At 43.4% G+C, this 26,105-nt stretch overlaps 1 protein-coding gene across 1 annotated transcript in view; it reads left to right on the forward strand.

Annotated features, from left to right (window-relative positions):
* Window positions 1-13,679: 13,679 nt before the first annotated feature.
* The window catches only part of prdm5 (PR domain containing 5), a gene marked incomplete at both ends in the record, with an annotated part of 40,408 nt that continues 27,982 nt past the window's right edge, over window positions 13,680-26,105 (forward strand). Inside the window, 8 exons of the mRNA XM_080527162.1 lie at window positions 13,680-13,778; window positions 14,661-14,744; window positions 15,447-15,569; window positions 17,805-17,973; window positions 18,179-18,356; window positions 18,912-19,007; window positions 19,352-19,473; window positions 20,231-20,310. Coding sequence (XP_080383288.1) covers window positions 13,680-13,778; window positions 14,661-14,744; window positions 15,447-15,569; window positions 17,805-17,973; window positions 18,179-18,356; window positions 18,912-19,007; window positions 19,352-19,473; window positions 20,231-20,310 — 951 coding nt within the window. The remainder of the gene's footprint in view (window positions 13,779-14,660; window positions 14,745-15,446; window positions 15,570-17,804; window positions 17,974-18,178; window positions 18,357-18,911; window positions 19,008-19,351; window positions 19,474-20,230; window positions 20,311-26,105) is intronic.

Consider the following 26,105-nt stretch of genomic DNA (forward strand, 5'->3'; position numbering starts at 1 on the left):
AAGACTGCACAGAATAAATCTATTATAAATATATATATTAAAAAAAAGTTTATTTAACTCTAAGTGATATTCTACTAAGGAGTGTATACAGACTACTCACACAGCTGATGGGCCTGTGGCAGAGACTGAACTGTTTGTAGAGAGAGATATCAACCTGTATATTTATGTTTACATTTCATTGTGGCACGTTTGGGTGAACTCATGGCAAGATGTGCTCCGTCGCAGGGCTTGGGGTCTCAGCCTCCTGTCAGCCAATGGGGAGACAGAGCTTCAAAGAGGAGAATTTTTCCATCTTGTTGCATCTCTTTGTTGCTGCATGACTCTTGCGTTTGTCTGTCATATTTGTTTGTTCCTTCAGTTTCAATTCACGTTGAGCTGCGGAGATACAGTAGGAGACCAGCCTTGTATAGTTCTCTCAGTGCATATTCAGTTTAGGAGAGATTTAAATTATTTTATAATTTCTTTTGCCTCTTTTTGGTTTGATTGTTTTTGTTTGTATTGATGATGATAATGACTGTTTATGAGGAAAATTCCAATTCTATGAGGAAATTGTCATTGTTGAGACATTCCCTTGTCGTATCTCAGCCAGTGTGCGCTCTAGAGCCCGTCTGTAAATGTGTTCTGTGCTGGAGGTCTGTGTGTTATCACTGTATCACTGTGTGTCACATGTACAGAGTTGTCCTGCCAATATTCATGTACATAAACACTAAATATAGAAACGAGTAATCCCTGTGTCACCCTGGGTGTCATGTTCTTCTGTCGGACACTTAACATCACATCAACGGCGCCCTGATGAAAGGGCTCTCAGTCTAGCTCTAGCAGCACAATTTAGAATATTGTGTTAATAGGTTTTACATGGGGGCCTACGTTATGGCCCGTAAGCAAAACATGATCCTTCACACCATCGATTACTGACATACAGTACAAGAACATTATCCCATGGACACAGAGGTCAAAATGACATATTTGGATGAAAGTATATAGATATTATTTACTCATGCTGTATGTCAGGTGTCAAATGTTCTCAAATGGTGGGCTCACACTAATCACATGTTTGACCCTGTGTTTATTGATCCTTTATACCGGGAGATCTTACAGAGACCTGAGTCTCTTTTACAGAAGAGGTAAGGTACATAAAATAAACCTACAGACAGGCAAAATCACACAATATTTAATGGAAATAAAAGCAGAGGGGCAGAAAAAAAAGGAAATCTACAAAATAATGAATGAAAAGAATATCAACAATGATGTTAACCCTTAAGACACAAATTATAAATTGTAAATGGTCTGACTTATATAGCGCCTTATTCCAAAGACCTTTACAATGGTCTCTCATTCACCCATTTACACACATACACTCACATACACCAATGGCGGCAAGCTACCATGCAAGGTGCCGGCCCGCTCATTGAGAGTAATTTGGGGTTCAGTGTCTTGCCCATGGACACCTCGACATGTGGCCAGCCGGGGCTCAAACCACCGATCTGACGACCTTGCGATCATTAGACACAGGCTCTACCTCCTGGCCATAGCCGCCTCGTGAACAAATAATAAAAGCAAAAACAAAAGCAAAAACAAAAACAATGTGGCAAATATAAAATGGCAATAGATAGGAATCAGACAACAAAGGACCTGCTAAAACAGTTACAGTTAAAACTTTCAATGAATAAACCCGACATTCTCTTAAGTTCCCATTCCAAGAGGAAGGGACATGAACACTAAAAGCTGTTTTCCAACTATGGAAGCATATGTCACATTAATATCAGCAAGTGATTCATAGACTACATGTGTTTTAAGATGTAAGGTAAATGGCAACACTATTTCATTGACACATCCACTAACCACATGTAAGCCAAGAGGAGGAACAGATACACACGGACGCGCACTGACTCACAGACACGTAATTAACAACGGTCACAGGTGAATGAGAAAGCCCTCTCTGTTGTGGCCAAGCAAAACAGCTGCTCCTCGTGAATCTCTATGTTTCCATCACGACCCGGTTCTGTAGCGGCTACGCTCCAATTCACCACCACAACTTGGGTGTCAATCAAGTGGTCCTGTTCAGAGGGAACACAGGGGAGGCCCCACCTGGTTTCCATTAACCCTCCGTTGCCCTGGAATGATGTGGAGGAGCTGGCCGAGTGCTGTGGGAATGTCATGGATAGCTCTGTAAACTCCTAGTCATAAAGCCTGGGTCAGCAGGGACTGCTGTGCTCTGGGGTCAGCACTCATGAATAAGGTCTGCATGGCAGTAGATGGCTTTTTAATGAAGCCAAGGCTGTTCATCTTTCTAGTCATTCAGGAGGTAGGCCTGAAACAAATAAATATGCACTTTCCTATCTTGAGACACACACTAGGACAGACACACACACACACACACACACACATGCAGGCAAGCGTGCCCCCCCCCCCCCACACACACACACACACACACACACACACACACACACACATTATGTACAATCACACACATACATACACATGCACACACGCACACACACACACATACATACACATGCACACACGCACACACACACACACACACACACACACACACTCTCAGAGCTCCCCGTCTGGAGCTGTGTTTATGTGTTTGTTTTTTGCGTGATGCTCCTGAGGCATTGATCAGTGAGTTGTGTATAGATGCAGCAGAGTGAAGACAGACGTCTGTGACCCTGTGAGGAGCGCTAGAATAGCCAGACTTGTGTGCAGGAGACCTGACTTTGATCCCTGGCCAGGTCTATGGCATAACTCGCCTGGCCCTCAAATTCACTACACTGGTGTCGGAAGTTAGGCTAATGTGGGTGTGTAGCCAGAGCCAATGAAACAACTACTGTCGGTGGAAAAAACATATGCAACAAATACATACTTTGGAATTAAGTAAAATGTGGTCATCAAGACAATGAGGTTTACTATTGTTATTTACGGAAGATTCAATTGTTAGTGTGTGTGTGTGTGTGTACGTGTATATGTATTCGTGTATGTGTGTGTGTGTGTGTGTGTGTGTGTGCATGTGCGTGTGCGCATGCGTGCATGCACATGTACGTGCGTGTGTGTGTGTGCATGCGTGCATGTGTGTGTGTACATGTGTGCATATGTGTATGTGTGTGTGTCCATGTACAATGCAACTGAACTCAGAGCTCAGTGACACTTTTGGAGAGAGTTTGTGAAGAAGAAATCGTGGTGTGAGTGGCAGGCATGCATCCAGACACACAAAAGACAGAGGGACATAACCACACCAACCACACTCACACACACACACACACACACACACACACACACACACCCACAGTAACATACAGACTCTGTTTATGACACTTTTGTGTGATTCCAGACTACAGAAGGCATGGAGAGCTTCTCATGGATGATAATTCCCTTGGCAGAAAAAGCAGTGAAACCGTAGACTATCAAAAGGCTAGTGGAGAATATTTGGTCCTATATGGGAAAACAAGATATGGATCTGAGTGTGGGTGGAGTCAAATGTCCCAGCTCCACTCGGGGGGCCAACTTCATCTACTTTTCCAAAAAGCCAGTGTTACAGATCGAACACACATGCAAACATGACACGCACGCACACACATGCACATGCACAAAAAACATGCGCTTGCGCACGCACGCATGCGAACAAACAAACACACACACACACACACACACACCAACGACACACACACACACACACACACCAACGACACACACACACACACACACACACACACACACGGCAAGGCAATAGAAGGGTAGATTATGATGAAGATGATTCCACTTTTGTGGCTCAGGGGATAGATCGGGGTTGGGGCTCTGCCTAACTCCCATTAAACTGAAGGCTAGGCCAGGCGGAGACCCATCCCCAAGAATCAGAAGAAGACGTCCTACACTCTAAATAGTTTGGATTAAAGTGTCTTTGGGTGCTGTCTAGCCCAAGGTTGATCCAAGTCAATAATACACCCAGCACTCTCAAATAGAAAAATAAAAGATGGTTTAATGCATAGCATTACACATAGCATAGTCACGGAGGACGGTGTGTCAGGCCTTTTTTAGCAAAGTAAGCCCATCCCTTCTCACACTCCTATTTTCCCAGAACGAGTGACCCCCAGACTTCATCTGGCCTCCATATGTAAACCCCAACCTAAGAACTCCCAAAACCAAACTGAAGGAGTCAAACAATATGGCTGCAGTGGATCAGTTGAACTAAACTGAATTCAGTGGGACATTTATGTTGTTATTGAGTTCTTGTCCATAAAGGTATGTATGGTACAACAACTAATGTATGTCATGTGTATGATGTGCATAAGTGAGTGTACATTTGATTGTCAAGTATGTTGTGTGTGAGTGTGTGTGTGTGTATTGTATGTGCATGTGAATCATACATGAGAGGCAGTGTGTGTTTGTGTACGTCTATTACCAATGCTTTTTCTCTTGCATGGACTATCGTAGGGGTGGTCCGTTGGTTCTCTTGTGCTCATAAAATCGTTTCCAAGTGCCTGTAATTTCTCACGCATCATCAGTACTGTAATCTCAGAAGACTCCCTCCAAGGAGCCTCCTATAAGGGCGTCCGTTACCAAGGGGTTGTCAAATGAAAACATCATTTATCCAGCGACCTCTGAGCTGCAGGAAATGGTTTGCTGGCTATTTGACGACAGCCTTGAAATAGGGGGCTGGGGTGGGGGCTGGGGTGGTGACTATGAGGGTTGGTGAAACATGAAGCAAAAGGTGGTCTGCCCCCCCCCCCCCTACACATACAGTATCAAGTTTGGGGATATTTCAGAAAAATGCACAGATACATTTGGAAAAAATCCTGTATGGAACCATTTGTATGTTTGCCAGATTGAGGTTTCTCTGCAGTGAAAATATTTATTTAAAAAAAAAGAAGAAAGAAAGTATTTATTTCAGTGCACTCCTCTGCCATGTCCTAAATGTGGTTTCTGTACTTTTTGGCCCTCCCGAGACTCCATTGGCAGTACAGCGGAGTGAGCGGCTACATCCAAGGTTCCATGGCTCAGTACTCTTGGGTTCTAAGTCCTCAGTCCTGTTGCGGTGGAGATACTCTGGTTTCTTTCTTATTTGGTAATGTTCTGATATAGGCCGGATGCTGATGGAAACTGAATACAATCTGCAATCCAGGTGAATTCAACTTTTTTTGTGGTACACTTATATAATCTAATGATAAACCCCAGAGAGTTCTGTTGAATGATCATGATGTGTGTGTGTGTGTGTGTGTGTGTGTGTGTGTGTGTGTGTGTGTGTGTGTGTGTGTGTGTGTGGTCACTGGTCAGGGGCTGAAAATGAGAGTTGGTCTAGATCACCTAGGGGTACTGGTGAAAGCTGAGTGAAAGTTAATGGGATAGGGGGTCTCGAGAGGGCGTTGGGGAGAAAGGGGTCATGGCCCCTAATCGTCTCAGTCCTGACTCCACAGACAGAGCTGCTGACAGGGAGGTCAGAGGGGGCTGGATGAGGGGAGGAGGGGGGGAGTGGGCACACAAAGGAACCTCTCAGTGTAGCGGTCACTCTCATCATCCAATCGGTTAATCTGGGCTTCCCAGTGGAACTTTTTCTACACCTACCTCTCTGACACAGATTAAGCCTAGTCCTGCACTTTTCAACAGATAATCACTATTGACAACCACCATTTAAGTATAAGATTAGTTTGAAGAAGATGCTATGCGATGTTAGAGAGTAGGCTACTGTATATCTGTATTTTTTAAACCTCCCATTTTGGGCACACAAATGTTGTAGTTATACTCTGCATCAGGGGAGGCTAGTGAAGGTAGACATTGGAGGATGAGCCATGCATTACAATGAGCCTCCACTAGCCTTTGTACAACCTCAGGTCTCAGAGTCTCAGAGTATTTGAGGCCTCAAATACTCTGAGACTTCTACCATGGAACCACTGACGAGCTGTTTCACCACTGGTATGGCAGCTGCACCAGCATGAAAAAAAATAAAAAATCTAAAAAGTTTGATTTTCATCATGGCCAATGGCGGCGGCCATATTTGATTAGGCCATAGCGTCATTCGTGGCAGTGTGGAGGACAAGCACCTCTGTGATTTTTCATGTTTAGGGCCCCATTGACTGAATTCTCCCAATACCAATTTGCGTACAGGTCCACAGGCCAGGTACAGGACTAAAGGCACTGGGAACGGTGATGTATACGACCCAGCACATCACTGGTTGTGAGCTACCCAGCCTGCAGGAACTACAGTATATTATCAGCGGTGCCTCAGGAAGTCCTTTAAAGGCATCAAGGACCCAGCACACCCACACAACAGCCTGTTCTTCCTGCTACCCTCAAGCAGGAGGTGCAGGAGGCTAAGAACATGCACCAACAGACTGAAGAACAGCTTTTTTCCCCATTCCATAAGTAAATTGCTAAATAAATAACACACACACACACACACACACACACACACACACACAGACAAACACACATACATTTACATGAGCACCCCCCGCACACCACACAGAGAAGTACACCATACACAGACGCACGCACGCATGCACACACACAGAACCTTAAATGTATTTAATTCAATTATTTCATTTTTTATATATTCTTCTTTGCCTCTTATATTTTGTTTTATCTTCTTATATGCACCCTAAATCGTGATATGCAGCCATAATGCAGCAGAAAGTCATTAGGATAAACAAACGGTGCTGACACAAATCTGATTAGAGGGAAAAGAGATCTTCACACACACACACACACACACACACACGCACACGCACACGCACACACACACACACACACACACACACACACACACACACACACACACACACACACACACACAGCATACCACCCCCCCCCCCTCCCCGTTCGCTGACTCTGTGTTCCATGTTACTCGTTGTTGTTACTTGTTGTTTTTGTGTCTCCCATATATGTGTATCCTATATTGTCAGCGTCTTTGAGCATTGGAAAAGCGCTATATAAATTTAATTAATTATTATTATTATTATTATACTTGATTACCCTAATCTCTCTGGTGCAAGTGAAAGTCAACAAATCGAGGTGGGTGTTTAGTTTCCCTTGCACTAATGGACTGAGTTGGGATTTGAACCAAAGCCTAATGTATGTGTGTATGCATTTAGTCAGCGTAATGTCTGCCAGCAGAGATGCCCAAAAAGGTATACCCCCTCTAGTCAACTATCTAATTTGCTCTGATTAAATTGTCAGATTTGGAGGCATATAGATATATAGATATATATATATATATAGATTAGTTAGCTACAGTGACCTGGGGCCTCATTTATAAAGCTTGCGTATGCACAAAAACGTGTGTACGCAACTTGTATTACTCCCTCCAGGAAACATACCTCACTGGCTGCACATGACCGAGAGGGAATAAGTCCACTTGAAAGTAAGTCTTCAAACCAAACATAAATCTTCAATCTTCTATTGTAACAATCTTCAGATAAACTTATGCACAATACTCCTTGCATCTCCTAAATACTAGCAACTTAAACAGAGTACTTGTTAACTCCTGCTAGCCAAACCAAAACAGAGTATCCTAATTATTAGTGACATGTGGTGGTCTGTGATGAAATGTCACACTCAAAGAAAGTCCCTGTGCAACACTGAATGTAAAATAAGTTCTTACATAGTAAACACAGCAAATTAATATCGATAAAATAAAATACATATAAATAACATATGTAACATCAACTAAGGTTAGAGTTTCAAGTAAAATAACTAAAAACAACAAAAGAAGACAGAAGTAATGTTAATATTAAGTTAATATTCATGAAAAGAAGACCATAACACTTATTCTGCTTCAAGCAGTAGAACAATCTTTTGTACAGGCCTATCAAGATAGATTGTCTTAGTGGTGCATTTTCCTTGAGTCACTAATTAATAGTTTCACCTTCCTGACTCTTCCATTGGTGCTGGGATACACCTCTGCTACTCTAGCCAATCTCCATTGATTTCGTGGAGAACTGTCTTCGCGAAGGATGACAATTAAGGTTAACCTTTGTATTTCTCCTATCCTTTTGCCATATTTGTCTATGCTGAAGATTAAGGAGGTACTCCTTCTTCCACTAAGTCCAGAATTCATTCGTCAGGAATTGCACCTGGCGCCATCTCTTGCGTAGGTCCTGACTCACAAATTGACCAGGAGGGAGTGATATTATGCTGGACTTCATCATGAGTATGTGGTTGGATCATTCAAATGCTCTGTTGTCAGAGATCTGATATTGACAATAGCCATCACTTCGTGGAGAAAGGTTCTAAGCGAGGCACTGTCAAGTCTTTGGCAGATTGATCAAGGATCGCTGTTCGAACATTTCTAATTGTCCGTATTTGTCTCTCCCATACCCCTTCCATGTGGCTTGCTGATGGGGTGTTCATTTTGAAATCACATCCATGTTCCTTCAACTGTTTGTGATCCAGGTCCGTCATTGCCTCCATGAACTCTCTTTGTGCGCCTACAAAGTTGCTGCCCTGATCACCTTTCAGCTGTCTTACAATCCTACGTATTGCAATGATGAAAGTGTCTGTAGTGAGATCATCAAGCATTTCGATATGTAAGGCTCTAGAGCACAAACAGGTGAAAAGAAAGCCATACTTTCTTGCTTCTTTCACATAGAATGGCCCGAAGAATTCTATGCCACAATATGTAAATGGAGGTGTCATTTCCATTCTTTCTTCATCTTCGGATCTTGTGTGTTCCTTCTATACTGTCTGCACGTTGTACACTTGTAGATGTGTGAGGCAACTGCACTGCTGCAACCTATCACCCATATTCCAATGGATCGCAACTCGTTTGTAGTTATTCCTCTTCCTTGATGCTGCACTTTCTCATGGTAGTGCCTGATAATTAAAGAAGACACATGACTTACCTTTGGTACAATGGCTTGACATGTGTGTGAAGGCTAGATCTTGTCAAACATCCTCCAACCCTGAGCACACTGTACTCATCTAAAAATGGACTTAGTTTGTGTAGCTTGTTTGCTTTGTCTTTGGATCTTACTTCCTTGCATTGCTTTATACTTTTGATTTCACTGCTGAATGCTTCTGCTTGGACCAATTTGACTATGAAGCTCTGCTTCCTGTCTTTCCTCAACACTTGTTTCAGGTTTGAGACCCTTGATTTGCTTAACATGGCACTTGAGACAAGCAATGGCTTTGACAGCTCCTTTCCAGTCAGAAAACGTCAGAAAAGACGGTCTAGCAACGTCCTCTCTTCTTTTGCTTTGGTGTTGAGCACCTGGGCCTTTCATAGCTCTGGATTGTTGTCAATGACCTCTCCCACCATGACATCTCCTATGGGTAGTTCCTCTTCCCATAGGAAATTTGGGCCAGTGAACCAATTTGAAGCGACAAGCTGATCTGCCATTGGGCCTCTCGAAGCATGATCCACAGGAATATCCTTGGACTTCACATATTGCCATTGCTCGGCTCTGTGTTAGACTTGATTCTTTGGATTCTGTTTGCCACAAACACATGAAACTGTCTGGCATCATTGTTTATGTATCCCAGGATGACCTTTGAGTCTGTCCAAAAATATTCTTGAAGATCATCCATGTCGAGCTCGTTTCTGATTATAACACTTGTTCTTGCCGCTACCACTGCTGCAGATAACTCCAGCCGTGGTATAGTGGTTACCTTGGGGTGGGGGCAACACACACTTTGCCCGGAGTGGCTCGTCCCAACCAACCTTGTCTCGACACATTTGTTGCAAGATCCTTTTTCCCAGGAGGATGAAAGGTGCAACGAACCCCATAGATGGAAGCTACCATGGAGAGCACTCCTCTTCTGGTCAGTGGGTGTTCCATGACAGTAACTCTGAACTGGAAATCATCAGAGGATACACACCATTGAACGCTGAGAGCTCTTTCCATGAGTGGCTCTCCCAAAGCCATATCCAGGTCTTTCAAACTTTCAGTGCACTCTTACTTTGGTATTGATTTCAATACCTTCTCGCTGTTGAAGACAAACTTATGTAGTGTTAGCTTGCCTGCACTGCAGAGCTCTCTTGCTTCGTTGACGAGCTGGATCGCCTCAGGCTTAGATTCTATGATCACCAGTCCATTGTCCACATAAAAATTCCTTTGGATGAATTTAACAGTGTCTTAGATAAATTGATCCTGACCTTCAGCGGCTAGATGTATAAGTCCAGTATTGGCACAGCCAGGTGAAGAGGTTGCCCCAAACAGATGCACTTGTATCCGAAGAATGTATGGCAGAGACTGTAAATTACCATTCTCCCACCATAAGAACCTCAGGTAATCTTGATTTTCAGGCCATACATGGTACTGATTAAACATTGATTCTACATCACACATGACAGCAATTGGGCCCTTGCGAAATCTACAAAGAACTCCCACCAAGCTGTTTGTGAGCTCTTGCCCAGTGAGAAGGTGGTCATTTAATGATGTGTCTTGGAATCTCGCTGAGCAGTCGAAGACAACCCCGTGGTGGGGGTATACCAGACTGGTTGATTGTTGAATTCTTCTTCTGGGCCCATTTCTGCATCACCATGAGCGATAATGTCTTCCATGAAGTTCGCGTAGTCTGAGCAGTACTTCTGATCTCTCTTGAGCTTCCGTTTCAGACCCTTCAGACGCTGAACTGGACTTGAGAACATGACTTATTATTGGGTAGATTTGGTCTGTCTTGTTTGAAAGATAAGGGCATCTCATAATGACCATCTTGCTTGTGTTTGATTACATCTTTCAGCTTAGTCAAGAAGTGAAGATCACTGCCCCGCGGTGGTGTAGCGGGCTAAGCACTGGCCACCAGTGCATGCTGCCCACCGGGGCCGGGGTTCGTATCCCGGCTCGCCAGACCCGGATATGGGGGGAGCGGCATATTGGGCGGCCGCTCCCGAGGGGGGGTATAGGAGTAGTTCCGGACAAGGATCCGTCGCGCAACAGCGCCCCCGGGGTGCCGGAATAACGGTGCTGGGCTCGAGGAGCCAGTCAGCTAGTCTGCCTGGCGGCCTCCTCTGGGACTGCCGGCCACGCGGATCCCTCGCAATAGGCAGGGGATAATTGGATGCTAGGTTGGGTTCAATTGGCTACCAAATTGGGTGAAAAAGGGATAAAATCTGGGGGGAAAAAAAAAAAAAAAAAAAAAAAGTGAAGATCATCCTGAAAGACAGTTGCCTCTTCCGGAACTCTGTCACTGAAATCCGATTCTAGCACCGTAATCACTTCATCTGGAGTGAACATTTCTTTGATCCGATTGTTGCACACATTGTGAAGCTCACCTTTGAGACAAGTGTCACTTGTCTTAGAATGATGCGATGACTTAAATAGCATCACTTTCATGCTCACCTGGGACACCATAACTCACTATGCTCAAACCTAGACCGGTTTTCTGTGCAAAGGGTTGGTTTTCATTCCCACATACAACTTCTCTAGGCATTAGAGCTTGTGGGCAATTGTACCTGATCAGCAGACCGATTTCACATTCAATTTGCAGGGCAATGTGTTTCGCAAGATGCTCCAAATGAGGCAATACTTTGGCAGTCTCTAGAGTCGGGATATGCGTCCGAATAGCAGGTACGAATTTTCGACTGTAAGTTGTTGACACTGTGAGCTTCTTAGACGAGAATAGTACTCTTATTTGTAGGTCTTTGTCTTTTGCAGGGTACAATTGTCCTTTTCGACGATATTGTAGATAGTTTCAGCTTCACTTGTTCTGTGTTTGTATCTAGAACATCTGACACTTGCAGGGCATAGACAATAACTTCCTTGCTTGAATCACTCAGCATTGACACATAGACAGGTATTATTGTGGAAGTCTGGGTACTGTTGCCCTCTTGCACAACTCTGTTGGATGTGGTTTCTTTGATGTCTTGTACTTGTGTTGACTGTGCCTTTATTTCCTTAAATTGTTCTCTTTTTCGTTCTTGTTTTTGTTTTGAGCGATCTTCGTGTAGGCATGTGGGGTGACGTCTTGAACAGGTGTCATAGACCAACCGCTTACTGCAGCTCAGACCAACCGCTTACTGCAGCTCTTGGATTGATGGCCAGGACTCAAGCAACTGAAGCACAGATTCTCACACAGAATAAATCTGACTCGTTCAGTGACTGATCACAAGGTTGGCAGATCAGCGGTTCGAGCCCCGGCTGGCCACATGTCGAAGTGTCCTTGGGCAAGACACTGAACCCCAAAATTGCTCCCAGTGAGCGGGCCAGCGCCTTGCATGGCAGCTTGCTGCCATTGGTGTGTGAATGGGTGAATGAGAGGCCATTGTAAAGCGCTTTGGAGCAGCTTTGGAGCAGCAAAAAAGGTCAGTCCATTTACCATTAAGAACATTCAGACTCTCATTGTGAACCATGGCAGATTCACAGCTGCGTAAAACCCCCCAAAATGTTCTTAAGTCAGTACTCTCCCTTGAGGCTATTTTTGGCATGTAATTTGTCTCCGAAGGCTTTGGCAATTACAAAAGGTTCGCCATATTGTTCATTGAGCAGGTCCCATGCTGCGTAATATGACTCTTCTGAATCAGTCAGAAATATAGGGATATTAATAGGGATATCATTTATAAAGGGAAACAGGCGTGGGACTTGCATGCGCACCGTTTTTTAAATCCGAATGTTGGAGTGTGTAAACATTCTTATGTGACTATGTACGCAAGCTTTTTACACCAGTTCTACACAAAGTTTTATAAATGAGGCTCCTGAAGAATGAATATCTTATTTGTACACACACACGCACACACACACGCACGCACACACACACACACACACACACACACACACACACACACACACACACACACACACACTCACTTACTCACTCACTTACTCACTCACTCATAGAAAAAAAAGAGAACCCAGAAACATAAATTGGATCAGAGTACCGTAAGTCCTTTGCAAGAGTTGAGTGGAAACCAAGTGCTGATTTTGGCACAGTGTTGGGCCTAGAGGAGTAAGTGATACTGTACACCCACCACAAGTAAAACTGTACTTTACCCCTCTGTCATAAGGGCTACATAACACTGTCATCACCACTGCAACACAGCCATGACATTGTTACAGTGCCAACTGGCTATCAAACAGGACAATGTGACTCAAGATCAGGTTAGCTTGCCGAGCTAAAGCCTAGGTATCAGTTCTGGGAGCGTACACACGTCTTGATAACACTATATCATCATTGTATAGTCTTGACAATAATGCTCTAGGTATAAACTGGCTTACTGGGTAGGCCACACACATTAGCTGCCACACACAACTTTGTCATGACAGCATAGAAATCAGGTGTCTAACTGTTTACAACATCTGTTATACCATCATGATGACAGCACTGTTTATATCGTAGAGCTAGTTATGATCTGTCATCCAAAACAGATGCTGTTTGAAAAAAGTGATTAGGAACACAGTTCCTCTGTCCTATGTGATATGCCTGAACCACAGAGGAAGTGAAACAATTAGCATGGATGATTTTTATCTATTTGGCATTTTCAACTCATAGGTGTTTCTTGGACCAGAGGGACAACAAAGTCCAGGAGCATCCTCTTAAACTAAGTAGCCTCTGGTAACAAACTTTCCACCAATCACAGCACTGCATTGCATTCCTGCAGCGACAGCAACATGGAAGTTTAACCTGGACCGCATTTGGGAGAAACAGCCAGCTCCAGACTCTGTACTTCTGTATGCTCTAAAACCGATCACGTATTCTTAATCCTGCTGACATGTTCTAAAGATCCATATAGGAAGTCGTTCTGAGTCATGACAATGTTGGGTATGTATGTACCAGACAGATTTTCTCTGAAATCCTCTAATGTCCAGGATGGGATCGGGCTGTACACGGCGAGGCGAGTGAAAAAGGTTTGTTCTTTAGGGACAGGACAACTATCTCTTGTTTTGGGCATGAAAAAAACATAGCGACGTGCCAAAGTTATTCGCTGAAAAATGAAAGTAGGCAGTTTGATGTTCACATTATGTGTGTTTTGCAAGTCAAGGCGCTCTCAAAGTCTCTAAACGTACGAAGGCTGGTCTGACGTGAAGTGCCACGTAGCTACACTACTGTAACTGAGATGTCTCCTCTCTCTCTCCCTCTCCACACCAATCTACCCACTTCAACAACATAGTCTCAAAATGTATGCTCATTTCTTACATGAACGCATGTAACAAAGTATTAAACACTGTGATCTAGTAGTATGTATAGTTTGTGACATGCATTGATTGCATAACGTTGCACTTAACACGTTCTCGTTGAAGTGTTTCAACTTAGCATTAACTACGCCTATCCTTCAACATAAGACACATCAGTTATGCTACTAAATGGCTGAAACTATTAAAAACACTTCTGTTGCTTCCTTCATGGAGGACACATATTGACCACACCCCCTTTAAGGTTTTAGACAAGTCACAGATGTGTCATAGATGGTTTCATGCACAAGACTATCAATCTATTAGTTGGCATCCATCCATCTATCCACATTATGTACATACGATGCCTTCACAATTCTACATATATTCTACATATTATTCTATATTCTACATACTACATTTATATTTATATGCATAATCATATATATATATATATATATATATATATATATATATATATATATATATATATATATATATATATAATACACACACACTCACACACACACACACACACACACACACACACACACACACACACACACACACACACACACACACACACAAATGTGATTCCTTTTTTTTTGTTTATTCCAGGGGGAAAAGTTTGGCCCTTTCGCGGGAGAGAAGAAGCTGCCTAGTGAGCTGGATGAAAGCACGGACACCCGACTGATGTGGGAGGTGATTATGACCTCATCTCACCTCATCTCTCTAACACTGCAATCACAGCATTCCCCCCCCCCCCCCCCATGTCTTGAAGCACAACTACAGTAAACAATTATTAACATATTCCTTGTACTTTTACTTTATTGTATCATGATATTTATTTTGAGTATATTAGTGAAAAGATACATAAGTGAATACAAAGCACTCTCTCCAGTTCTAGTTCTGTGGCTCTACCTATGATCCAAAGGCTTTATTGGTTCCTCTAGTGATGTTGAATGGTAACAGTTAGTGTGAAGTATCTACCCCAAATGTCGTTGTATGGTACCTGTACTATATCAATGACAATAAAGACCATTCATTCATTCAAGTAACTACTGCACTGTTCTTGCAGTAACTTGTCTTAGTAATTGCTCATTGGCATACTAAACCTCAATCTTGTGCTTTTATTATTGAATGTACTGTATAATTATGTTTTATCCACATGGTGTTTTTAATTGTTTTGAGATAAGGGAATGGTTTGATTATACCTCAGTGTTTATTCCCAGTGTAGTTAAGAATGACTGTACCTGATTATCTGATGCCATAAGAATTCCAGGTATGTTTGATTTCAGGTATTATCTGAAATTGAGATTCTAGTAATCTAGTCATTTATATTTGATTATCAATCAAAGTACTGTTATGTTATTGATGAACATGCTTATGTGTTCTTTGTTGCAGGTCCGAGGTAACAAAGGAGATGTCCTCTATGTTTTGGATGGCAGTAACCCTCGCTATGCCAACTGGCTGCGTTTTGTCCATCAGGCGCCATCGCAAGAGCAGAAAAACTTGGCAGCCATCCAGGTACGGCCCTCTTTACTGGAGATAACACCCTAATGGATAACACCCTACGACTTATCTCTAAGAGAGAGAGAGAGAGATAGAGCTGTCTATCTGAACACATCAGAGCAAGAGAGAGAGAGAGAGGGTTAAATATATTCTACAGTCGTTATACTGTATATAGAGCCATTTAGCAGAGCTAGCTTTTATCCAAAGCTAATTACAGTACAGTGAATGCATACATTTAGTTTCAAGTTTATTGTTACGTCACATTACACATGTGTAACAGAGTAAAATTCTTAGGCTTCGGATCCTGACATTGCATTGCAGCACAAGATATAGGGCATAATAATTCAAGCATAATTCAATATAAAAAAGTGTAAAATAACACAGAATAACAATAAAATACGCAAAAAGCTGCAATGTTTGTCAGGAACGCGAAACACAGCGGCCACGCAGAGCGCCATCTTGTTTCAGAGATGTATGGTCCCAGCAGGAAGCACATCTACAACCTTAGCATTGCTAGCACTATGCTCTACCAACTGAGCCACACAGATGTGGATTGTTTTGTTTTGTCTGCCTGTGGAGACAGCTTGTCAGGTTTTGCCGTGTGTTGATCAAGATTTGAAGGTGTTTTTCCATGGCCGTAGCGTCATATAGGCAAAAAGTGAATTGAAATAATATGTAATTACTCCTGTGATTATAATCAAAGTCAGTAATTCTTACACTAAGCAGGGGCAATATTATTGCAACAATCGCATTTGTCTCCTTTACCAATGTCATTTGTAAGAGTAGAATTTTCCAAAACCATGTGCTCACCAAACCAAACAGATTTATAGCATCCACCGCAGTAACCAGTCTCATAAACACAGAGAACCCATAACAACAATCACATCCATTGCCTAAGGTCAAACATACACACACACACAAATGTGTACATGACCCTAACTAATGCACTTAAACACATTGACTGCTGCAGGCCCTAGGAAGCTTCAACTCTCTAAGAAAGTCATTCTTCACTAGAGGCAGAAAAGAAACAGAAGAGAAAGAGGGAAGGGAAGAAGACTGAGACTTGTGGCCCTCCGGCTGTGGTTTTGTCAGTAATGCCAAAGTGCTAAAACCGATCGGTTGTTCAAAGGTTATCCATGTGTGTTTAAAGCTCTGTGTTCCATCAATAGTGACATATATGGTGGTTAAATGAATATTTATGTGTATTTCTAATCCCAAAGCAAAAGGGAAATCAAGATTTGATTTCTTTAGAGCGTAACCTTAAAGGACCTGGAAGTTAATGATGATATATTTAAGGGTTTGAGTGCTTGACCCTTGACCTTAATCAAGCCATAGCAGATGACTGCCTAGGCTTAATGAGATCAACCTTCAGCTCCCCCCTGTCCTGCCTCAATGTATGTGCATGTGTGTATGTGTGTGTGTGTGTGTGTGTGTGTCTGTATGCATGTGTGCGTGCGTGTGTCTGTGTGCGTCTGTGTCTGTTTGTGTGTGTGTGTGTGTATGTGTGTGTGAGAGAGAGAGAGTGTGTGTGTGTGTGTGTGTGTGTGTGTGTGTGTGTGTGTGTGTGTGTGTCTGTATATAGTTATTATGACTGTGTAATGTCCGGTGTAATCAGAATCAGAATTGGAAACACTTTTTTACATCTTACTGTACAAGTACACAAGACAAACATTCTTTGGCTTTGGTTTCTCAACATTGATATTGCAGCATTCAGATACAAAAAACACAATAATGACACAATAATAATAAGTAACGTAAGTAAGTAAAAAAGTAACACTACATTGATAACGTAATACAGTGATGGATTTTACAGTGGCTTCAGTAATGTGCAGAGTACAATGATATGAAATGCAATATATACAATACAGTACGCTAGTAAATTAGTCCAATGGTGTACAAGTAATCCAGTAGTGTGCAGTAGTTATAATACTGTAAATGTTCATTTGTGTAGTGTGCATGAGGTTGGTTAGGCAGTCTTTTGTATTCTTCCAGTGTATTTCTCCAGGAGCCTGATTGCTTGAGGGAAATAGCTGTTTGTCAGCTTCTGGGTTTTTGGCCCCGAGGCATTGGTACCGTTTCCCCGACGGCAATAGCTTGAACAGTTTCTGATTGGGGTGGCTGATTGGGGTGGTCCCTGATAATCTTGAGGGCCTTTCTGACACACTGGTCCTTGTAGGTGTCGTGGATGGAGGGAAGCTCACATCCGCTGATCTTCTCAGCTATAAAGTTGACTTGTGTCTGGGCTTTCAGGATGGAGAGAATATCTTCTACTTGGCTGTGGATGACATTGAGACAGACACAGAGCTGCTGATTGGCTACCTGGACAGTGACATGGAGGAGGAGGAAGAGGAGGAGGAAGAGGAGATCATCAAAGACGAGGATGAGAACAGCAAAGAGGCCAAGCATCTTGTGGAAATGGGTATGTGAGAGAGTTTCAGGTTTACCATTATTGTGGGTCCAACAGTGTGTATTTGTGTGTGTGAAGAGTGTGTATTGTTGTGTGTGTTTGTGTGTGTATGTGCGCGTGTGCGTGCATGCGTGTGTGCGAGTGAATGTGTATGTGCACACGTGCGTACGTGCAAGTGTGTGTAATATGTGTGTGTAATATGTGTGTGTGCCTGTAGAGCTGGTCATTAAGAAGGAGGAGCACCCCTGCCTGCTGTGTGAAAGCAGCTTCCCCAGTGAGGAGATCCTGGCCGCGCACCTCCAGAGCCTCCACCAGCGGGCTAGTACAGAGGAGAAGGAGTTTAAATGCAGGAACTGTGGCAAGAAGTTCCCCATCAAACAGGCCCTGCAACGCCAGTGTGTATACCATCCTCACTGCACTCACCTGAGTCTCATTGGAGACACACATATCTTGTGTACCTGGTTAACTCACTCACTGCCAAAGAATATGAATCAACCTAGAGTTCTTAATGCACCACCTTATAGTGTTGTATACCTACCAACAATGCTTTGACAAAAATGAAGCATCATCATTTAGCCATTTTTGGTGAATAAAGTCACCCTTGGCACTCTAGAATGTTGACTTTATTCACCCGTGACACTAAATGAGTTAATGGCTATATCTTTCTTTGTTAACCTGCATATATCTAAATAGTAAGGGTTAATTCAAATTGTGTCATATCATATCATGTGAGCAATGGCAAACAAGGTGTTTGATTGAGTTGTGCTGTGCCTACTGCACTATGCCAAACGCAGTGCAGTAGAACTCAATTATAAACTACCTCCACCAGTGCCCTCTGTTACCTGTTGTAACAGGCAGTAGCCTACCTCTTTTTCCCTCAAATGTCTACTTGTTTCTCTCTGTATGTTCAATATGTGACTATGACTATGTCCTCCATTCATATCTCCTAGTGTTCTGCACTGTGCCGAGACCCTGGGACCCACAGGAGACTCTTCTAGAGCACATCAGTGTTCGCTCTGTCACAACACCTTCAGCTCTGAGTCCAGGTAACACTACACTACCCAGAAACACCTGCAGGATACACGTTTGGGATCCTGCCTAACTGAACTGTGTCTCCTGTGTGACTGAGCTGTGTTTCCCGTGTGACTGAACTGTGTTTCCTGTGTGACTGAGCTGTGTTTCCTGTCTGACTGAATTGTGTTTCCTGTGTCACTGAATTGTGTTTCCTGTCTGAATGAACTATTTCCTGTTTGATTGAGCTGTGTTTCCTGTGTGACTGAACTGTGTTTCCTGTGTGACTGAATTGTGTTTCCTGTCTGAATGAACTATTTCCTGTTTGATTGAGCTGTGTTTCCTGTGTGACTGAGCTGTGTTTCCTGTGTGTGTGTAGTTTCGAGCAGCACAAGGAGGCGTGCAGGGGAGACGCCAGGTTCATCTGTAAGGCAGAGAGCTGCGGGAAGAGGTTCAAGAGCAAAGACGCTCTGAAGAAACACAAAGGGAATGTTCACACAGGTTGGCCACTATCACACACATACGCACACACAAACACACACACACACACACACACACACACACACACACACACACACACACACACACACACAGAAAAGCAGAGCTTACACGATGTAGAAGCAGCAGTGGCAGCACTTGCTTCATCCAACTATCCATTGCTCCGTTTAGACTCATCTCTAATGACTATTAACTCAGTGTAATTGCTGCTCAGCACTCGCTGACTCCTCCTCAGTCAATGCACGTCAGATGATAGCAACTCTAGCCATTGCTGCACAGACATGGCCTAGTAGAACTACAGTAAGAGTACTAGAAACACATGCAGTGGCCTAGTGTACTAGGCCAACTAGGCTTATCTCAGACACCATACCAATGTCCACATACTGTATGGGAAAACGTAGAAAACGTAGTAAACGTAGAAAACAACATAACAAAGAAAAGGTCCTATGAAAACTCCTAAGAATGAACCATCAAATCTGTGTTTTGCCTTGATGTTTTGTGTGTGGCTGGCAGCATCAGGAGTGTAGGAGTGAGAGGGAAGTGGTGAAGGGCTCCACAAATGTAGGACATATGTGATGTCATATCAATGAGCCAGGGTCTATGGGAGGGCTTGGTTCTGTCCCTGTAATGAAGTGAGGAGTAATGGTCCCAGTAAACATTTTGAGGAGCTCAACGGTGGTGATAGGCTGTCTTTGTTGTAAAGATAACCTATATTAAGAGGTTCGCTCACTCTGTTTGTCCCATGATCTGTGTTGCCCAGGAAGTGCCCGGCGGAAGCTCATGTGCACCATCTGCAACAGGAAGTGCTCGTCTTCACTCAACCTCCTGGAACATCGCAAGGTCAGTCTCTTGTGCACTGTACCCAGCAGGGTTGGGTTCAATTATGATCATTTTTAAAATTAAAAGTAGAATGTAAAGAACTCACGCAGTTGAGTTGGTGACTTTTGGACCATGCAGTATAATCAGATACTTCAGCTGTTTTAACTTATTAAAGTTAAAATCATTGATGAATGTCATCCTCAATTACCTCATTGGAATGAGTGAACTTAACAGAATTTAAAAAGAATTTGCCCCAACTCTGTCCATGGCTGAAACTCAACTCTGTCCATGGCTGAAACTCAACTCTGTCCATGGCTGAAACTCAACTCTGTCCATGGCTGAAACTCAACTCTGTCCATGGCTGAAACTCAACTCTGTCCATGGCTGAAACTCAAAGGCTTCTCCTTGACTCCTCACATCCTCTATCATTAGCCTCCTCCTCAGAAGGCGTTGGAGGAGAAGGTCCAAGAAGAAAGAAACTCAGACCTTCATTGAGTTTTGAAAAGGAAGTGAGGGTAGAGGATGCTAGGAATCAAGGAAATTCTTTGGAGATGTTGCCCATCTCTAAAACCAGCCCCTTATCCACTAGCCACTTCTTGATGATCTTTTGTTGATCTGAGATGAATTAGATAGGTGGAAGCAATACCGTCATAACTCCAATTGGCCGTCCAGTGACTTGGGGTATAGGGATTATTCAGGAGCTGTTCCAGACTGGGCGTGTGTCTTTCATTCTCTATATATCCCCCATATCATCATTGCAGCTCCGTTCCATTCCTTCATCCATTGTATCTTAATCTCAGGTGGGCGCTCTATCACTCTCTCTCTTTCTCTCTCTCTCGTTCTCTCTCTCGTTCTCTTTCTCTCTCTTCTCTCTCTCTCTCTCTCTCTCTCTCTCTCTCTCTCTCTCTCTCTCTCTCTCTCTCTCTCTCTCATTGTCTCTCAGCAGGAGGTTGGCTTTATGTTAAAGTTGTTACATTTTCCGACCGTGTGACACAGTAGAGCCAGGTTGTTTTTTATTTCACAAGCTCATCCCCAGCCGACCTCGTGAAACTTAAGAGGCACGGCAGAGCAGACAATAAGGCTTTAAACCTGGCGTCAGGAGTCTTCCTCACAGAGATGGAATATCTTTGTTTTGGTTATTTTTTATCTGAAAAATGACAAGTTCACAGAGACATTACATTTCCTTTAGACTTGTGGCTTTAGGTCCCAATGGGAATGATTGAGGAGTAAGTCAGCAAGTAAGTACTTACTTACTTTCATAGCCTGGAGTAATATTCAGTATGTAAGATATTCTCACACATTGCATACTATCTCACAGTGAGGCCTCCTTTAAAGACTTGAGGTGAAATAGACTGTATTGAATCTTAATGTATTTGTTGTGAGACATTGGATTGCGGCGTGATGGCTCTCTCTTTCGTCTTCCAAATTGAGGTTTGTCCCATTGGTGGTTATTTATGACCACTGAACCCAGCTGGTGTTTCGATTTAATTTTCCCTCCAAACATCGATCTACAAGATTAATCAAGAGACATTAATCCATTCTAATGATGTTGATTCATCATAAACCTGTGCACAGCAAGAGTACTATGCTTAATCACTGGGATATAAACATAGTTCTCTAATAGATCAGTAGACCAACCAACCCTTCAATTAATGATTGACTTCTCTCACATAATCTTCCTTCCAGACCCTTCTTTCCAATGTCTGGTGGACCAGCGTGTCAAACGTGGCCTTCATTACCCAATAAAACGATTGGGAAAAAACCCCTGACACATTTCCATTGGCTTTACCTTCCATCAGTCATCTCCTGCAGCACCTGTTGGGGCGGCTGTGTCGAGGTGTCTTTGGGCAAGACACTGAACCCCAAATTGCTCCCAATGTGCTATATAAGGCGCTATATAAGTGCAGTCCATTTACCTCCCTGAGTGTTGAGTCTTGCTTGCACACCACACATTTCTGATTCAGAGTCACACATCACAGGTGGGTGATTTGCTAAGATTGAATAATGACAAATATTTGACTCAATAAGTTACTCAGCCAAGTTTGAGTCGTTGTTATTCCAGGCTTATACACTGAACAAAAATACTTTTGTTTTTGCTCTTATTTTTCACGAGTTGAAAAAGATCTAAGACTTTTTCTATGCACCCAAAAGGCCTATTTCTGTTCACAAATGTGTTTAAATCTGTGTTAGTGAGCACTTCTCCTTTGCCGAGGTAATCCATCCACATGATAGGTGTGGCATATCAAGATGCTGATTAGTCAGCATGATTATTGCACAGGTATGCCTTTGGCTGGTCACAATAAAAGCCCCTCTAAAATGTGCAGTTTTATCACACAGGAATTCAACCACATGACACCATACACGCTCCCTCAAAACCTGCGACATCTGTGGCATTGTGCATGGCATTGTGCATTGTGCATGCCACAGATGTCGCAAGTTTTGAGGGAGCGTGTATGGCGTCATGTGGTTGATTGGTTTGTTGATGTCAACGTTGTAAATAGAGTGGCCCAGTGGGGTTATGGTCCTGAGGCTCATTGTTGTGCCATTCATCCACCGCCATCACCTCATGTTGCAGCATGATAATGTACAGCCCCATGTTGCAAGGATCTGTACACAATTCCTGGAAGCTGGAAACATCCCAGTTCTTGCATGACCTGCATACTCACCGACCATGTCACCCGTTGAGCATGTTTGGGATGCTTTGGATCGGCGTGTTCCAGTTCCTGCCAATATCCAACAACTTCGCACAGCAAGAGGAAGAGGAGTGGACCGACATTCTACAGGCCACAATCAATAACCTGATCAACTCTATGCGAAGGAGATGAGTTGCACTGCGTGAGGCAAATGGTGGTCACACAAGATACTGACTGGTTTTCTGACCCCCCCCCCTCCAAATGCAAATGCATATCTGTGAAATACATAGTTCAGTGCCTAATAAATGTCTCTTTTCAAGATAAAACTGCACATTTTAGAGTTTTATTGTGACCAGCCTAAGGCACACCTGTGCAATAATCATGCTGTCTGGTGGATGGATTATCTTGGCTAAGGAGAAGTGCTCACTAACACAGATTTAAACAAATTTATGAACAAAATTTGAGAGAAATAGGCATTTTGTGTACATAGAAAAAGTCTTAGATCTTTGGTTTCAACCAAAATGAAAAATTGGAGCAAAAACAAAAGTGTTTATGTTTTGTTCAGTGTATATGATGTGCGCAATAGCCTAGGGACAAGGTTACTCATACTGTATCTATACCCCCACCCAATGCATTTCTCAAAACAGAGTGTAGCTAGTGTCCCAATTGGACCTCTGTATGCTTCTGTCTGTGTGCCCAGTTATACACTATATGTGGAATATACCAGAGTATGGATATTTAAAAAGTTATGACTATGAGAAACGTACTCTTGTGTATCATTCCCTGAAGACCCCTATGGAATCACGCCTGGTACAGACGCTTGCAAGCAGATACTGCTTGCCTACTGCTCATCCTGTAGGACCCAGAAGTGTACTATAGAGTGTTCTCATAGCTGGCTACAACTTACCTGTTATAATGATTCTAGTGAGGTGGTCTACTTCAATTCTGTGGTCTACTTCAATTCTGTGGTTCAGCTTGACTTCGTAAGAAGAAAATTCATTTGTTAAGCCAAGTTTGACAGTCATTCACCCTGCTACTCAGCTGGCTACCACAAGACGACAGCAAGCTTGTCTGATCGCAAATTTGTGTAATTGTTTGAACCCCTGCTAGGTCGATTCCTTTATTGCTGATCCTGCATCAAGCCTCAGCTCAGCCAAGACTCGCAAGGAGTTGAATAATGAGGATCCGGCTGTGCCTCCAACACAGAGTTCTCCGATGGGGGCAGAGATGATGACGCTTCCCTTCCTTCTGCCAAGCCCACTAGGGAGGCATGGGAGGTGATCAATGAGGTGACTTCTAAGATGGACATGTCCTTCCTGGAAGCTGTCGCATAGCCTCCTCCAAGCTCAACCTTGAGCAACCAAGAGGACCAGGCTGAATGGGACCGAGCAGGACGACCTCCCTTCCACATGTGTGCGTGTGCCCATCCTCAACAAATGCTTTGATGCTGTCCAGTCATCGTGGTCGCAGACTCTTTCAGCCAAGGTCACGATTGGCTCCAGCCACTACAAAGCCCACCAAGAGTTGAATCAAGGAAAAAATAAGTCTATACCCCCCCCAGAGAAGAGGCCTTCTCCACCCCAGGCCCCAAATCCCTTGGTCCTCTCGAGGTCTGGGAAGAGGAGCAGGAAACGCTGCACCAAGGAGGACAACGTGGACTACCTGTCACTCCATTCGGAGCAGTGGCACGTGTAATTAGGCCCAATCCTATTTCTTATTTTTACCACTACTCCTCGTTTTCGAGTGCCACTCGCTTTTCGGCTTACTCGGAACAGAGTTTACAAGGGGTAGTGGTAGAAATCTTGCCCTATGAAATGGGACAAACCTTCAAGACCCTGATACGTCATCAGTAATATCATAGAAAAGCAACCCGTGCTCCTACCCTGCCAGTCTACACTGATATTAGGAGCAACTTCGTTGCTGGTCTTTAGTTAAACTTCGGGCGTCATATGCCATTAAAGGGGGGAAATGCAACATGGAAATATGTAAAAATGCGGGACTGTCATGCACAAATCAGCTAGCTAGAGATTTTTTTGTTATGTTTGTTATAAAGAAAGATCTATAATACATTGAAATTACATTTAACTAAGATAATACGATGGTTATCATCATTTTTAAATCTTTATTTAAAAAGAAAATAATTACATTTGTGGTTTTCTTTTGTTGCTTGTGCGTTCGCCACTATCTTGCTGATGATTTGCACAACACTCCGTTTGGAATGTGCCTCTGAAAATACTTTGTTTGGACGGCCATGTAGCTCTACCCCTTTTTTTGTAATTTGTCATGTACAGTAGGGGTGGGCATCGACGATCGATAATTGATCGATAATTGATCGATAAGGATCTTGGTCGATCACAAAATAAAACATTTGGTCGACCAAATAAAACATTTGTGATCGACCAAATGTTTTATTTTGTGATCGACCAAGATCCTTATCGATCAATTATCGATCGTCGATGCCCACCCCTAATGTACAGTATATCGAAGATTGGCTTGTATGCATGGAGTCTGAGGTGCAGGCAGTGGATCACACAGCGATACTGCTGTCACATCTGCTTGATGTAGGCTTCCAGATGAATCGTGCCAAGGGGTTGTTCATTCCCAGCCAAACGGTGACCTTCTTAGGTCTAATCCTGGAGCTTCCCTCACCCAAGCCAGACTCAGGGCTTTATCAGGGGATCTGCAGGTGTTTGGCCCAGCTACATGGGTCCCGTATGTGCTTGAGGCTCTTGGTTCTAACGGCTTTATTGATTGTGGTCATTCAGCTTGGCCTTGTCCACATCTGAGACATACAGCTCTGGTTGTCCTCACTCCATCGGGATCCGTTTCGACTGACAATGACGACTGCTCGTCTCTACATGGTTTTCAGCCCACTTGCTCCAGGGCGTCCCCATGCGACGACCGATGCGTCCTGCTTGGTAAGCAGCGTTAGGTCATGTCTTTTACGCACAGCTCACATAAATATGCTCAAGCTCTAGCTGTGGTGTGGCAACTGTAGATCACTGTACTCGAGCACCGAGCTTGGCTCAGACATACAGTTACATCTGTAGCCACGTGCACTCCTTTATGCCTCCCCTCCCATGGGCTTAAACCGTCCCACACTGAACGGTTTGTCCTTACTCGGAATCGGCCAGGGAGACCTTGGAAGTCGCAGGTAGCTCAGCTACTCTCTAAACATGTGGA

The sequence above is a fragment of the Nansenia antarctica genome, assembly GCF_963989245.1.
Source record: "Nansenia antarctica genome assembly, chromosome: 1".
In the NCBI taxonomy this organism is placed as follows: domain Eukaryota; kingdom Metazoa; phylum Chordata; class Actinopteri; order Argentiniformes; family Microstomatidae; genus Nansenia; species Nansenia antarctica.